The sequence below is a fragment of the Gymnoscopelus braueri genome, assembly GCF_963280865.1.
Source record: "Gymnoscopelus braueri genome assembly, chromosome: 12".
NCBI classification, from domain to species: domain Eukaryota; kingdom Metazoa; phylum Chordata; class Actinopteri; order Myctophiformes; family Myctophidae; genus Gymnoscopelus; species Gymnoscopelus braueri.
In genome coordinates, this window is record NC_137614.1 from 39,532,727 (window position 1) to 39,549,812 (window position 17,086).

Here is a 17,086-nt window from a genome sequence, read left to right on the forward strand (position 1 = left end):
GCCCATTGTTGTATGTTTTTAGGCTACTAAGATAGTGATAGGCCTACTGACAGTACTGAGTGTGTTGCTCAGAGAGAGAGAGAGAGAGAGAGAGAGAGAGAGAGAGAGAGAGAGAGAGAGAGAGAGAGAGTTGGAGAGAGAGGGAGAGAGAGAGAGAGTTGTACATGAGAGAGAGAGAGAGAGAGAGAGAGAGAGAGAGAGAGAGAGAGAGAGAGAGAGAGAGAGGGGGGGGGGTGGTATGAAGGAGCTAAGGCATAAATGCGGATTTCATTTTCACCTTTATCCATTTAACTGTGCATATTCTTAATGTAGACACTAGAGAGTGAGACCACTTTAGTGTTTGGATGTGTTCCCTTCATTGCACCGACACCGAGCAGCACGGCAGCCAGGAGGTGCGGCCTCCTCTCACACCGTGCTGTGATTGGGTGGTCCTCGGCTCCGGGTCGTTACCAGGGGCGTGGCTTCTCCTCACAACGTGCTGTGATTGGGTGGTCCTCCTCCTCCGCTCCGGGGTCGTTACCAGGGGCGTGGAGCCACCAAGTGGGGCTGGATGGGGAAGCACATTTTGTCGCGATTCACCACCCGGCATGTCATCATTATTATCTGCTGTGTTTTAGACAGGAGCAGCAGGAGCAGAACCGCTGGCGAACCAGCGAAAACAGTTAAAGTCGGTGTTCAATTAGTCGCGGCTTCTTTATTTTAGACGAACGAACGCGTTTTTGCCTTGCCATCTCTCTCTTAAAGGAGCCACCGCGCTGCTGTGCTGCCACACCGACTGGTTGCTCATTTACACGCCTCTCTTCCAGCTGCGAAGACATATTGAAGAGACGCTTATTTACCGCACTGGACAGAACAGAGGTGCGAGGAGGACTCTCTGACTGCGGGAAATAATACAATACAACGCGTTTTGCCAACATTTTCTGTGATGTTATCTCGTGAGCGCGGGCTGTAGCCTGTGGTCTACAACTCCGCATCGCTTCTGGATAATATAGTTTGCGAAAACGAGGATATGTGGACGGTGTGCGTGTGTTCGTGGAATGCTAGTCCTGCCCTGGACTGGCGATAATAACATCATTGCTGGTCAGTCAACCTGCCGCTGTTCTGGTGTTGGTGTTGGACCCTCTTTTCCCCCCCGTAAAGGTCGGGTTTTCCTCCGGTAAGTCGTGTCACACATTCACCCAACACAGCCACTGTGGGTTGGAATATAGCTACTCCAGTGTTTGTGAATGGAATTAACGTTTTAAAGATGGCTAAATGACTGTTGATTATTGAAGTTATAACGACACTGTGGAATTGGCGTGTCTGTTTAAACAGCCATGATCTACAAGGCAACACCGCTCGAGCGTCAAGTGATGAATTGTGTTGCCTTGTAGATCAGGGCTTTTCGGAAAGCGACACCGTTATACTTAATGTTACGCATTATTGTTTGATACTGACTGCTTGAAAGATATAACACCATCATTCCCACTTGTCCTGGCTTTGTATTTTCACCAGGTTAGTTAGGCTATCCTGATTTATTCTCCTTGACATCACGCTTAATCCCCACGAGAAGCGACACACGTCAAATTTAAGCTCCCAGCTAATCGTTGGCTATAGTGTTATTTATCTGCTTTTCTGCTACATTATTTTGCAGCTCCTGGGATTTGATGAAACCTCATGACATCCACCCCGATGTTGATACGGGCCCATGCTGGAAAACTGCGTCACCGAGTGGACGCTGCAGGTATTCGGCTCTGACTCCTGTGTTGGACACTCCTAGCCATGGCTCATTCCATCTGGAAGTGTAAGTGATTTGAACTTTCCTATCACCATGGAGCCTGGGGAGGATTCAAGCTCGGAGACCCCCGAAGAATTGAAATCTCCAGCAGTACCTAACTCTCAATGCGAACTCAACATAAATATGTATGAGACCATAAGTCCTGGAAATGTCAATAATATGGACTCGACTCTAGTGAGAGGTGGCAGTGACCCCAGCGCATACCCTCCATCCAGTTATCAGCGGATTGTGCATCAGAGATTCATCAGGAGAAGTTTATGGTTCTCGGACTCGGATGAACAGGCATTTGAGGCACCTGAATGTGACAACAAGAGTAAGATCCTGAACATAAACCTGCGTACAATTGTTGACAGGACACTGGTGACCAACTCCAGGTTGCAGGAGGGTTCTAGCACTGAGAGTCAAGGTGGGCAAAAAGACAGCGCAACAGAAAGCGCCAGCGCTGACGAAGAAAGGGAGAAAGGTGGAGATACGTTGAACGTTGCATGTAATGATGGTGGAAAAACTGCTGTCAAAGCCCCCAGCGAGGAGAACGAGGAGGAGGCTGAGATGAAAGCTGTATCTACGTCCCCGGGAGGAAGGTTCCTCAAGTTTGATATCGAGCTGGGCAGAGGGTCGTTCAAGACTGTGTACAAGGGCCTGGATACCGATACCTGGGTTGAAGTTGCCTGGTGTGAGCTGCAGGTATGGTAGGATTTGGAAAACCATTAACCCAATTAAATCCTCCAATGTCTTGCATTTTAGACACCACTTAGTCCTATGTCAGGTAGGACTTATTCGTTCAGTGGGTGAGGAAAAATATGTGCGAAAGAAAATAATCTTAGCTATGCAACCACTTTAAACTAAGGCTAGTGATAAAGGATATTATTACTAAGGTGAAGATGAGTCTGTCTACCCCTATTCTCTATGATCGATGACACATGGGTTGTTTTTCCCTGAGAGAGTTCCATTAGTGGAGTATTGGACCCCTCTCTCACAGGAAGCCCCCCACCCCCTCTTATTTGCTCTCTGCTGTCTGTCAGAGCGGGTTCACACATCTTGACAGAGTAATGTTGATGACCGCAGGGACTTCAATCAGCCCAACGATGGTCAGGGAATCAAGTGCAAATGGTTTCCCACTAAATTTTAAATGGTTTACACTGGCGCAGTGAATGACAAGCATTAGTCACTGAAGTGTACTGGAAACACATGCCAAGCATTGTACTAGAGATCTGCAGTTTTGCAAGTACGCAAGGAGAGAACCGCTAGTCTTGTGGCATTACAAAGAGACAGGAAAATCACCAGCTTAGACTATGCAGAGGTATTAACTAATTATTTCCGTCCTTTGGAGACTGCAGCAGGGATTATGTCTCTCTCTTGTTCTCTCGTTCTCCCAGGAGGCTTAAGGCGACTACAGTAAGCATGACTGGCCTTCTCATGGGCAGAGTACCATTAGTTTGACCTCTTGTTTGCTTTCCTTATTCAGACTCTGGGCCATTAGGAAACAAGAGAGAAGTACTCTTAAATTAGTAAATACAATCATGTGCCCTATTTGTCACTCAAGTCAGGAATGTACAGTCACTGTGATGGACTGTACGTACATGAGGTGTTTGTTTGTGTGTGTGTGTGTGCACCACCCCAGTAGTGCATCGCCACTGCAGGTTGTGAGCTGCACTGCCCCCTGCCTCCCTCCCTCCATGCAACAGGAGGCACGCAGACAGGAAACAGCTGATGTACGCTGCAGCGTGCTGGGAGCAGTGTGGCCCATGGTATTCATCGAGGCCCTGTGGCCTCGATGAATACTTTGCCCTGGGTGCCGAAAACACGCTGGGCCAGTATGTCGGAAACAAAGGGCAAGAGAATGTGGCCTACGTGACCTGACCCGGGTGTGTGTGACATGTAGCAATCGCAAGACAATGATTTTTAGTAAATTCCAGAAAAAACTTTGGAAGGTGTGGTGTTGGCTAGGAGGGGTTTTGCTCGGATTATGTCTAGATTGAGGATGACTTCATGCAGGTGGTGATGTCATCGTGTATAGTAGGCAGCTTTCTGACTCAACCATAACTAGACACACCGGATGATACAATATTGAGGCTATTAAACCATATATTTTGCTTCTCCTCAGTGACACATTCTGCAAGTCCCCCTAATGGCCACTGTACATATAAAATGTACTGTGGTCATACAACAGGTAATTTCCCCACAGATAGATTGTCATCAGTGTAGCCCTCTGTCTTTTCTTTGTTCTATCGGAGCTTTGAACGGATGCCTTTAACAGGAAAACTGCTTGTTAAACAAAAAAGGCTATGCTGACTTGAACAGTGTGTTGCATCTGAAATCAGAATGCCTCCTGGTTCTTCCACTTGAAGAGCAAATTGATCAGGGATTGCGTGGCCATGTCGATCAGATCTCACATGCTGCATTCTTTGGTCAGTCAGTTGTGCTTGTGCTGATAGATTCCGAGTCACAGTGTCTGGTTAATATCGGCTGTTAAACTGATATGTATAACCGTGATTCTGCATTTCAAACCTGATGGTTCATTAGTAAATAAGTGCGAGCAGTCTTTTGATATCAATGCCAAACTACTGTAATCAACTAATTGTAGCCTCCACGATAGGTGCCCATAATGGGCACACTGAGTGTATAATGTGATTTATTCTTTGTTGCGTGCTGGGTCATGCACAGAAAATAGCTCACAGTGTCTTAAGCTGCAACGTGATGTGAGCTTGTAGATTGGCTGCATTCGGTCCATGACACTGGTCCGACCAATGTCCCGTTCATCAAAGTGCAGCCATTGTTTCATTGAGTTGCCTAATGAGAGCATCACAGTTTGTAGTCCCAGTGAGGTTCATCAGTATGTTTAATGATTTTGTCTTGTCATACAAGATTGGTGTTGGTAGTAGCCTGAAAAGGGAGGAGTCCAATTTACATATTGGACTACATATATGCCCACCACATCATTCATTTCTTATTTGCGTTCAGCAACATATCGTATGTGTTATCTGGGCACTGGGTGGCTTTTAGGGCAGACGGGTTATACCCATGTTATTCACATTTCCTTCAGTGATGTGACCGGTGCCACCTTGAGTTTGCCGCCAACTGGAGTGCCACAGGGGGCTTGGGGGATCATTCAGTGCAAGCCAGAAACACTGATTGTCCGTTGCGTACCTCACTCTTGTGGTCACATGGCTCCGTAGCATAGAGATAATCTGTGTGCTGTAATTTTACCTTCACTTACTGTCGATCTCGTTCTCTCCCTCTCTCTCTCACGTCCATCTCCGCCCTCGCTGCTGGCATCACACGGATGGCCCTGGCACAGGGGATGGATGTTGACCTGAGAAGCAGATCTATACATCTCTCTCTCATTGTTTGTCAAACACAAACACTTCTCCAGTTTCTATTTATGTCTTAGCTTTGTCACTTATCATCACCATTTTGGAAACGTACAGATTCTGCCGAGTGCCGACAGCTTGCTTGTAGATTTGATCTATGTGCACATCCACACTCTCACACGCCCAGTTCACCTCTGACTTTGTGCAGACAGGACTGTGGAATTTGGCTACAGGCTTGTTGTTTCACTGATAAGATCTGCTGTGCTGTTGAGCTTCTGCAGAACTGCTGATGACACCACGACAGCGGAATGAAGCTTCTCATTCGCCACTGAGAGTATGTGGGCTGAGGAACTGGACAGAAACACAAGTCTTTACATGATGACTCCATTGGAGAGTTGCTGGCCAAAGGCTTTAGCTCTTAAAGGGAAATGTTCTGATGTAAGGAGATCATAAATAGTGTGGAATAATGCGGAAGTATATGCCAGCGACGTCAAGCGTGTCATTTTGTGTCATCGTCGTGTGCGAAAAGACACGCCTGATGTCATGAAGCAGCTGGTTATACAAGCGGATACAATAGACGGTCTATGGGTCCTTAAAAAGTCTTAAATAAACTTAAATAAATATTTATAGGCCTTTTTATTTATTTTTGTTTCCCAATCTGAGTTTTGTCATGTGATAAACTGAAAGAAAACTAAATACAATAGAAACTGATTTGTTTCTAAAGTGGAAGGATCCTTTTTATGTGTTTGCAGGTACTTGTACTTTGCAACTTTTCTACAGTAGTGCTGTCAGTAGGAGCATTTCTGAGAAGATGTATGACTTTTTCCTTTAAGCTTCAGTCAGATTCAGTCAAGCTAGGTAACATTCTGCATTCTGCATTCTCTGTAAGGTAGCTAATGCACCAAACTTGCAGGTTCATGGGTTCATAGGCAAGTTTAACAATAAATTGCTTGAGAGAAGTGAATTCAACAGTCAACATGGTTAAAACCCGTGCCCGGTAATGTCCCGATGTTGTTTATTTTCATGGCAAGTTTGGTCTTCTTAGGTTTCATTCTAGGAGGCATAAAAATACATCTTACATTTAATTTCCTCATTTTCCTTACACCTGCAGACACCAGATTAGCTAATCTTGTTTTGGATAATAGTCTTTGGCGTTGTCTCTTTATATCACCGTGTGCAGTTAACAACAACAACCCCTTCTTGGTCAGCGGGATGGAAAAATAAAAACAAAGTGGGACCTGTTCAAGTGGGTCATTTGTTCCAGACCATTGGGTGGTAAGAGGCCCATGGGAGCAGGACCAGGGAGGCTCGTGGCTATAACTAACAAGGCCTCATCAGTAGCCACTGCTCCAGGCATGTCACAGCTCTTCTGTCACTGCCAACCCGGTACCCAGGGGAGATGAGGCCCAGGCCTGTTGGAGGCTCAGCAGATACCTAGTTAATGGGGTGTAGGCCTCATGGCCTGGTTTATTTAAAGGTGGCGCACGTTTTTAAAACCGTGGGCCCAAAATTTCAGTAGGCCTACCTGGGAATGCAACATATGTGTGCTAGCATCATCTAGAGATTTAAAAAGAGGGGCAAATGGTAATCCCAGTGGAGTATAAGAGAGAGACTAATATGAGTGACTATAGCAGAGCCACACAAACACAATCGCAGAGCAGGCAGAGGAAAGTGTGCTACATTAGAGTATCAGTGCACCAGATGACCAACCCCAACCTGCCAACCCTGCTTTGTGCTTTCCTTCCCAGGCGCAGCTCCATATAGGGTGGAAGTGCCTTTTTAACAGTAACTGCTCAAACTCGAGACCAAAGCCTGCCTAGCTCACAGAAGATTTCCCGGCATGCATGTTTGACTGTAACAAAGTGGCAACCATTACTTAGCTACACTTTGTATAGACCTTGGATATTGTACAATTTATGTGCATGCCACTGCAGTGCAACTCACAAATGACTGATGACATCATTGCGGCGGGCAGCTGGAAGGAAAGGAAGCTATGTGTAACATGGGGAGGGTATTTATCTTCTGGCGTGCAATCAAGAAGCCTTTGCAGATCAATACGGAGCATGCACACCCACTCACACTTATGTGCAATTGTGCATGAGACATTTTACATAAAGGGTTAGAAATGCTATTTGGTGACCGGAAGGAACAACAACAGATTATTGGACAGTCAAGGGAAGAACTGTGATTGAATGAGGAACCCAATACGTTGTGTGTTTTGTAGAAATCATTGAGGAGATCGTGGATTCCACGTTTTAAAAACGGAACACATAATACATGGAGCTTGTTTATGAGCAGGTGTATAATGCTTGGTAGAACTGGGCTACATGATGTGTTGTTGGCTTGTGTAGTGAAATCACATTTTACACATGGTAGATAAATCCCTGTAGGCTCACCTTAGATCTGACTGAGAACATTGGCTCTTGCGTTTTCCTTCATGGCACAGACCGCAACAACAGACACACCCTTTCCAACAGAGAAACTCAGACGTAAGACTTATGCTTGCCGTTTGTGCTTCTCAGTGTCATATCTTTGGTCAAATAGTATGTAGTTGTGTCTGTGATTGTATCGTGGTGGATGGGGAGGTGGTTTGTACAATGTCCCGGTCGCTCGCTAACCCGTGTGTAATGGTGAGGCGAAGAGGGCGAGGTGCAATAGCTGACCAAATTAGATGTTTGAATTAATTGCCAAGTTTTACGATTATGTGAAATGGAGATTATGTAATTGAGAAATATGATTATGTATAATTATGTAATTGAGAACACTATAATCTAATTTTTTGATTAATTGTGCAGCCCTACTTGGCTGGTAAAAAAAGAAAGAAGCTTAAATCTACACAGTGCCAGCATCCCCCAACAGTGGCTAGTGTCACAATAGTTCATTAGGACCGTTAATGCCTTTTGGAATTCGGGGCATTTATTTACAAACTCCTCAGCATCCGGTTGTGGCCCCATACTTAGCTCCTGAAGTATGAAGACAAAGGTTACTTTTAACGGTAAAGGCTTGTTGATCTCTAATGAATGTCTTCACTGACACATGCTGTTGGCTGCATGTTTTACTTTACCAGGTTTTCTATGTCCATGTGCACCCGGCCGTCATTACAATTACAATATTATCATATCGATCATATGGATCATATCGTCAGGCAGAAAGCTTGTAAAAAAAAATACGGAAAGAAGAACCTGTGTTCCAATGGATCCATTGTAGTTATTTAGTTACAAGCTCTAAATACTTTTCTCTGGTTAAATATTTTTAAAACCCACACACACTGTTAACCTGGTGTCCCTGTATTGGTCATGTCATTAAACAAAAATTCAGCTAATTTCACAACTTTTGCCAGACTGTCATGCTGTAGCAGGGGCAGGATTGACATTTTGGGTGGGCACACAAAAGTAACGGGTGGTCCTGAAACCTTTATTTTGAAGTCTCTCTCTGGTGGTTGGCAGACTGGTGCATTATCAATTAATGTATTTTTTCTTTACGTATTTTTTTAAAGTTTTAAGTGTTAGGCCCACTCTGGTCGTAGTATTAAATGGGGCATTAATTCATGAAAAAATATTAATTATGGAGATGGGCTTTTGTGCCCGACGGTGACGATGTGGATCATGTCCAACTGGGTGTAGCCTGTTCATAAATGAGTGTATAAGCAAGACCTGAAGAGTCCACGATAGTTGTTGTTGTATTGCCTCCCGTGTGGTGTTTAGTCTGGGATGGGTGAGGGTATTCTGCTGAATCAAGGCTGTTACCCTGGCTCAGTGCCCCCTCACTGCAGCGCCTGATAAAACGGCAGAGAGAAAGCGAGAGTGAGAGGCCCTGCTGGGCAGTTCAGCCCAGGACAACTCCACCCAGCCAGAACTTTGGCAGCTTTAAGTGCAAACCACAGCCTGGGAATAAGGTCACGTGTCTCTATGACCGTCTTCCCTCCACCAGATTCTGTCACTTACTAATTTACGCTAGTGCATTTTGGCTCCATTAGGTTTTACTAGTTTGCTCCATTAGGTTTTACTAGTTTGTATGGTGGTCATTCACGTTTGCATGGTTAATGCTGGTCCAGGGCAGATGGGTGAAATTGGGTATCATAGCACCACAGCTGTTACCAAATATCTTGTGTTGGCTCGCCTGGGTTTTATTTATAATGGATCCATCTGACTGTATCTTGTGTAATGCTTGAGCATGTATGGGTTGGACACTGTGTTTAGGATGTCACTGGCAGCTGTTGTGCTTCTGGATTTGTTGGCCATGCAAAATAACACTCCTGCTCTGTGTATGGGAGTTAAAAGGATCCCTGGATAATGAGCCAAATATGCCTTAATGCATTATAATTGCCCTCAAACCTTTTTATTTATTTTATAAATAGTTCATCTTTTACTCAGGGGGGACAACGCCTGTTGCAAGTTGATGACATAATTTGTCCATGTGTGGTCCAGCCCTAAGGAATGTTATTGGCATGTATTAATGATAAACAACTTATGGTTAAGGTTAATATGAGCATCAAAACAATATTGTAAATGCATTTTTATTAGCACATGCCCACATTCTATACATTCCATAGGGCTGGACCACACATGGACAAATGACATCATCAACTTTCAACAGGTGTTGTCTCCCTTGAGTAAAATATTTATTATTTATACAATTTTAAGTAAATTATTAAGTACCTTAAATATTGAAGGTGCTTTTAATTTAACATTTTAGTTATAGATGGCAATTGTAATGTATTCAGGCATATTTGGCTTAATAGCCAGGGATCCTTTTTAAATGGCAACTTGTCTTTTTAACCTGAATCATATTGTTGTATTGTGAGAAGGCCGTGAAAATCTGACACATAATTTCCCAGTGTGCTCTGTGTAGGGTTGGGTTCAAAAAGGATTTGATCGAATCCATAATTAAACGTGAATCAACTTATTGAATCCCAGTCTTTTCGAATTCCTATCAAAACTTTTCATTCAAATGTTAGTGGACAGCGGGTAGAAAACTATTTGTGCGAAAATGTGTGTTTGAGGGCAAGCTCTCAGACACAGAAGGCATTAAGTGTTATGCCAGATTTTCACACTGCCTCCTCACATTAGAACAAAAAAAAGTCCAGGTTTAAAATAGGTGAAGTGAGCCTTTAAGCCCAAAAGAAGGGTGGCACTACTTTGGTTTATCCTGCTGACTTTGGAGAAGTCCACAACAATCATAACAGGCTACTTTACTTTAATACCAAAATGGGCCTCATGTGGAACCACCTATAACCTATTGGTTGCTTAATGTGAACATAATTATCAAGTGGCCTAGTTCTTTGGTAAAAGGCCCAGACTCTACACTGACGCTTACGACACAATACCAACACAGAGGAACCTGAGCTGACCACTGAGATTAGGCGGCCTCCGTGAGCCAGATGCTCCAGTCCTACCGGTCATCTGACAAACCCTCACAACAACCCTCTGAGAGAGGCTCACTCATTAATTATAGTGAATAATTAAATCCCTAAAATTAAAGAGAAAAAGGTCAACCTTGTTAGATCAGAGAACTTATACCCTCCTACGACGTTGATCTTTAGGCAGCAGCTTTGCGTTTGAACCCCTTGAGAGCAGTGGAGGGCCTCTGGAGAGCAGCTGAAAAGCCACATTAGAGACCTCGGAGAACTGCCCTCTTCTGTGGCCTTATCTCTAGTCTCTGGAGACTAGCCTAAACCGCAGCCCTCGAGGGAGGTGGACTGGGAATCTGTCTGAGATGAGGCCTATGTTAAATCCATTATTGTAATACTAATCATGAATATATTGGGATTGTTTAAGCTCAAAATGACCTCAATTGCCCTTTCAAAACCCATCCATCCATCAAATGCCAGAAGTCTGTCTCTCTTCCTGCCAGGTAGACGTAATTAGCCAGAACATGACTCGGCAGATATCAGAACTGTTGCATAAGCAGAATTAGGGAAAGAGGAAGGCTTCTCGGTGTTCATTTTAGTTGCTTTGTCCGTTGTGCGACAAAAGCGCTGCTTGTTCGCAGCCTTCGTACTTTGCCTTTGACAAGGAAAGAGGTTTATATTAGGAGGTATGCATGTCCTAATACAGGCTGCTGAACTCCAGGTAACCTCCATCCAGACGCAATTGCTCACTTGCACACCCGTGCAAAATTGCGGGTGCCATGAGCCACCGGTATAACTGACAACATTTTGTTTTTGTTTTTTTTGTGTAAAGCCCACCGATGGGGTGTGGTTTCCCCATGACGTAAGAGCAAAATGGCCACTGTGTGAATATGATCAATCGCTGTGTCTCTATACCAGACATCTTAGCTTCCCCCATAAGTCATGACTCCTCATCCTCCTTTTGCCTGTGTTTACTGACTCCCAACACATCCACAGCACAGGGGCCTTGTAACTTTCAGCCTGATAGACCTGACTGTTGTATTGGTATTTGGCAGGTGTTGGCTGAGAGTATTTTAGTTTGTTTGTCGTCTTTCACTGTGGTGTGGCGTGGTTGTGTGCTGGGCTGCTGGCACACTTGTCTTTTCAGGCTTCTCGTCGCCGGATGATGCACGCAATGCGAAAAACACCTACAGTCCTCTCCCCCTTGGCCTTTTCACTGCCTCGTCACATCATCGTGCCAGTCGCCATCATGTTAAATATTTCACTCTGTCACCCTGGAGACCAGCAAGCCAATTACAGCTGAGCCTGTCAATGGAGCAACAGCGTAGCCAGGCTCTAACAGAGAAAAGGTGATGACAGGCCGGCAGGCGCGGCTACCGTCCAAATCCTCTTGCAGTCCATGAATGATGGGACACAATGCAGTTGGATTCTATCTATCTGCTGGCTCATAGCATGTCCTGTACCATCATATACTGTAGGCAGGAGTAGACACGTGCTAAAGTACAGATTAATTATCGCTATTTTTGCAGAATGTTTGCCCCAGCCAGAATAGGGACACTAGGCCTAGGGTTCATGTGGTTATTATTGTTTCGCAACACACAGCGACGACATTACTTCCTGCTGTCAAAGGGCTACTTTTGGCCTAAATCTCATTAGCCAAATGTTGTGACACATCAGGGGGGACCCCAAGTAGAGCTGACCACATTCTAGTGCAGAGGCTGTTGACGAGGCATGTTTGGAACATAATCCCCTTCACGCTTTTGTGCTTACAATTTAAATGAAAATAAGCCCAGAATATTGCTAATCTGGGCCTCGTTAACCACGGATCAGGCAGGAGGAGCTCATAGAGTGAAGGAGTGGAAATGGTGGTTGAAAACACCAAGTGGAAGTGCAGGGCCAAGTTGAATGTATATTGTAATGTAATTAAATCTGCAGTCCATAACTTTTTATGTCCTAACTCCTAACGGGATTCGAACCCAGTCTAAACATCTACACTACAGTATCGCTTATCCAAGAGGCAATCCCTACTGGGCCTGAACAGATATTGCACTTATGACATTCGGGCAGTACACCTTGTCAACCAGTAGGTGTCCAACCCAACACCCACATTTCTCAATGGAAGTGTAGGGAAGGAGACTACCTCCAATTGTGTTGGTAGTTATATTGTATTTAAATGTTTTTTTGTTTGTTTTGTTTTTCATTGTTGTATAAATTCCAGATTTAAACTGCAATAATGACAATGAATGCCAAAACCTTTGGTATCACAATAAGTCTTAGTGCTGTGTATCACCGATGCATTGGTATTTTTAGACAAGCATGCAAAGTCATGCATGCAAGATTATAAAAATTAGAGATCATAGATTATAAATGTTAGGTCCAGGTGGTGGTTTGCCTTTGCAGGGCACAGCAGCAGCACACGAGAGACTTCACATCTTAATTTCCGGTGTGGTATGAGATGAATCCATCTCTCTTAATGACCATACTCGTCTTTTACTGCCTTCACAGAGCAATTGTGGGCAGGCCTGCGTCTGTGTGCATGCGAGTACTATTAAGGATGAGCGACGGCGTTAATAAACAGCCCACGTTTTCCTCAGCCTCATAGCAGAAATACATCCTTCTGCCTGAGAATTGTGTGTGTGTGTGTGTGTGTGTGTGTGTGTGTGTGTGTGTGTGTGTGTGTGTGTGTGTGTGTGTGTGTGTGTGTGTGTGTGTGTGTGTGTGTGTGTGTGTGTGTGTGTGTGTGTGTGTGTGTGTGTGTGTGTGTGTGTGTGTGTGTGTGTGTGCGCTACAGTAAACCGATTACTGGACAATTCTGTTGTCAATTAAAGGATCCATATTACCTGTAGTCTCTCCCCTCCTGATCCACAATAAGAAAGTGCTTTCATGGCAAAACTTGGTGTGGTCCAGCTGACAGTCCCTTGACAGAACTAGAGTGAATGCACAGCTTACTTATTTGATGATTCTCAAATGCAAACCCGTCTTTCACTCCTCTAGCAGAGCTTTTACATGAAGGAGGGTTGATAGCAAGGAACATCTAGAAAGATATGACAAATTGCCGTCTGTATTGTGTCACATATTCAGCATGTGGATCCCTTAGTTTGATGCATGATGTAAATAGGCCTCTTCTGACTGCAAGCGATGTAGACTATATTGACTATATTGACTATATTGGCTTGTATCAGATGACCTTTTCAACTGGGCTCTTAATACGGCCCTTAATGTGTGCAGTAATAGGAAGCTATGCGTGTCTTAAAAGTTCACCAATAGTGCAGTGCTCCACTTAGCAGATCTATGTTTAAGCGCAACGTCTATCGGCCCTTGTTAAACAACTTCACTTGTCTGATCTTCTATCTTTTGTTTAACCACATTAACCCTTGAGTCCCTATTTTGGGCATGTTTTTATAGGCAACGTTTAAAAAAAAAAAGAGCCTAGGCTCAAGCCTTGTACAGTGTATATATACATTTACAATTTAGACAGTGTAGTGCCTAAAGAAACTAGCATACCAGGTTAACCAGGAACCTAGCATCAGTCTAACAATATGAAATGGCAATCTGTACCTTGAAACTATAGGATACCATATACAAAATGTATATACATGCATGCCGTTACGGTACGATGGTGCTGCGCAGCGAAAATAGCACATCTACAGGCACAGAATCACATCCGCGTTGTGAGCCCAAATAACATTTCTGTCCTATCAAGAATCGAATCAGATTGTTTTTTTTTAATCAAGTATGAACAGCAAAAAAAACAAGTGGAGACATATTTTTGATTATCAGATTTCAACCACATGGTTTGAATATGATTCAAATCTGATTTAAAACGCCTGCTCACAACCCGTTTTATTGCGACGCTTTGTGTGCATGTAAATCTGCTACTTTTGGCTGTACACGCCCATGCCTATGTTGCTATGTTGTTAGGACAGAAACCAATGCAGCTAGGTTGACAATGTCAATCAGTGTTGGGCAATATTACTTTGGAAAGTTATGTTACTTATTACTCCTTTTTATAAAAGTAATAGTATTCTATTACTTATTACTTTGTATCAAGAGTAATATGTTATATTACTTTTATTTTTATTTAAAAAATTATTAATAAATATCAAGATTCAAGAGATTTATTGTCACAAGGATGTATGACGAGTACATGCACTGTGAAAAGCTTAGGTTGGGGTGCTCCATAATACACATTAAAAACAATTCATAAACTAGAAAAAGTGCTCCTCGGAGCACAGGTCTCCGCCAGGTCAGGTAAGTTATTGTGGCCTCCTGGTGGCGCTATAATAGGCCAATGTGAAAAGGGTGGCATTTCTTCCTCGGCCTAGTGGGAATGTGCGTGCAAATTTTCACGGAAATCGCACGCCGCGTTCATGATTTCAGACATTTTGTTCAAAACGGACCAATCCTGCAAACTTTGGAAGTCAACCTTAGTCAATCAGGATGGAATATGAAATATCGGACAGATGCGTCTTGATCACATGACTATAGAGATACTGTGTACCGATTTGTGTGATGTTTGGATAAAATCTGAAGGATTAATATCCAAAAATGTATTTGACATAAGTCGGCCTCCTGGTGGCGCTGTAAAAAGCAGATGTGAAAAATGCAGTGCAGATGTTTTTCCTTGGCCTCTAGGGAGTAGGTGTGCAAAGTTTCACGCAGATCGGTGCAGTTATAGTTAAAAATGCAAATCGGCCTGTTATAGCGCCACCATGAGGCTGATGTGAAAAGTTTTAAGTGCCATTTCTTCCTCGGCCTAGTGGGAATGTGCGTGTGCAATTTTATGCAAATGGCAAGCTGCGTTCATGATTTGAGGCAGTTTGTTCAAAACGGACCAATCCTGCAAACTTTGGATGGTAACCTTAGCCAATGAGGATGGAATATGGGAAATCGGACAGATCAGGGTTGATCACATGACTATAGAGATACTGTGTACCGATTTGCATGAGGTTTGGTTAAAAACTGTAGGAGTAATGGGAAAAAAATGGGTTTTGCACAAATTGGCCTCCTGGTGGCGCTATAACAGGCCCATGTGAAAAATTTGAGGCAGAGGTTCTGAATTGGCATCCAGGGAGTGTGTGTGCACAGTTTCGCAGCGACCGGGCCAACGGTGCCGGAGATTTGGTGCTAACACACAGACAGGACACACGGACGGACGGACACACGGACACACGGACGGACGGACAGGGGCGAAAACATACTCTCTCGCCATGCCTTTCGGCCTGGCGGAGACAATAACAATACTAAATTAATAACAGCCCTAAATCCATTTCTAAAATGAGGTTAAAACATCCCTGTCCTTATACAGGAGGAGTCACAAATCAACCAAACAGCTGAACTAAACATATTGAAGATAGCCGATCTACAAGCTCAAACACGACGCGTTGTGACCTTGTAGATTGGCTATTTCCGGTGCGCGACCCAGTCGTACAACAAAGTATACATTTGGTTTTAGATGTCGGTTCAATACTTCATAGACCGCGGTTGAAAGCAATTAGCCCATGCTGCCTGCCCTGCACAAAGTTTACAATGGACAACAATGTTTGTATGTTTGACTGACACAAACTAACATAAAATAATGACAATACCTCCAAGTGTTGAAAGTATGCATGTGTACATGGCTTCGTTTTTTGAGCCACGCACGGAGGAACACGGTCCTGCGTCAGACCCCAGACCTGCATGTACATCATAACTTTACGCGATGGCGCATGCTTAACTCATTCACTGCCTGAATTATTTCTGGCCGCGTTTGCCCACTGCCAGAGATTTTTAATTGAAAAAAAAAAAGTACTCAGGAGCCGAGATACAACAGTTTTAAGTTAACAAGGAAGTGGATGGGAGTCTAGATCTTCGAAAAATCATATCTCCTTGGTCTTTGGGTCAAATGAAAATAGAAAAAAAATATATATATATTTTTTTTTTGTGAAAAAATTAAAAGTCGTTTTAGTCTTTCTAGGCAGACAGGGCTTATGGGACAAAAGTCGTTTTAGTCGTTCTAGGCAGTGAATGAGTTAAAAAGAACAGATCTACAAGCTAACATTCTGTACCATCGCCCAGTGTTGATGGCTTGTAAATCTGTTCTTTTTGCGCACGTGACAGCCGTTTAAATGCACTGCTCCACGAGTCTGCAGCTGTCTGCTGGACACACACACCGTGGCGCCGGCTCATAGACCTATACAGGGAGAAGAGAGAGCGCTTTTATGTTGATCAGAAACTAAAACAAATCACGTTCATTGTAACAAGTGATGCAGCGCTACTTGGATGAGTAATATGTAATATTACTGTTTTGGCATAGTAATAAGTTACACTACTCGTTACTGGGTAAAGTAATAATATTACTGTAATATATTACTAAGTAACGAGTTACTGCCCAACACTGGTCTTAACTCATTCACTGCCACTGACGTAAAAAACGTAATTTGTCCCGTTTACCAATCCTGCCACTGACGTAAAAAACGTAATTTTTTTTTTTTTCAAAAAAATTAAAAAAATTTTTAGTTTTTTTTTTTAGTTTTTTTTTCAAATTTGACCCAAAGACCAAGGAGATATGATTGTTTAAAGATCTACACTCCCATCCACTTCCTTGTTAACTTAAAACTTAAAAATTCTGTATCTCGGCTCCTGAGTACTTTTTTTTTTAAATGAAAA

The 17,086-nt window shown here is 43.5% G+C and overlaps 1 protein-coding gene across 4 annotated transcripts in view; it reads left to right on the plus strand.

Moving 5' to 3' along the window:
* The first annotated feature begins 579 nt into the window (after positions 1-579).
* LOC308097263 (serine/threonine-protein kinase WNK2) overlaps positions 580-17,086 on the plus strand; it is a 53,791-nt gene continuing 37,284 nt past the window's right edge. For all 4 annotated transcript variants that reach the window (XM_080444937.1, XM_080444938.1, XM_080444940.1 and 1 more), the window contains exons 1-2: positions 580-1,156; positions 1,634-2,461. In XM_080444937.1, coding sequence (XP_080301063.1) covers positions 1,811-2,461 — 651 coding nt within the window. In that variant the 5' untranslated portion in view covers positions 580-1,156; positions 1,634-1,810. The remainder of the gene's footprint in view (positions 1,157-1,633; positions 2,462-17,086) is intronic.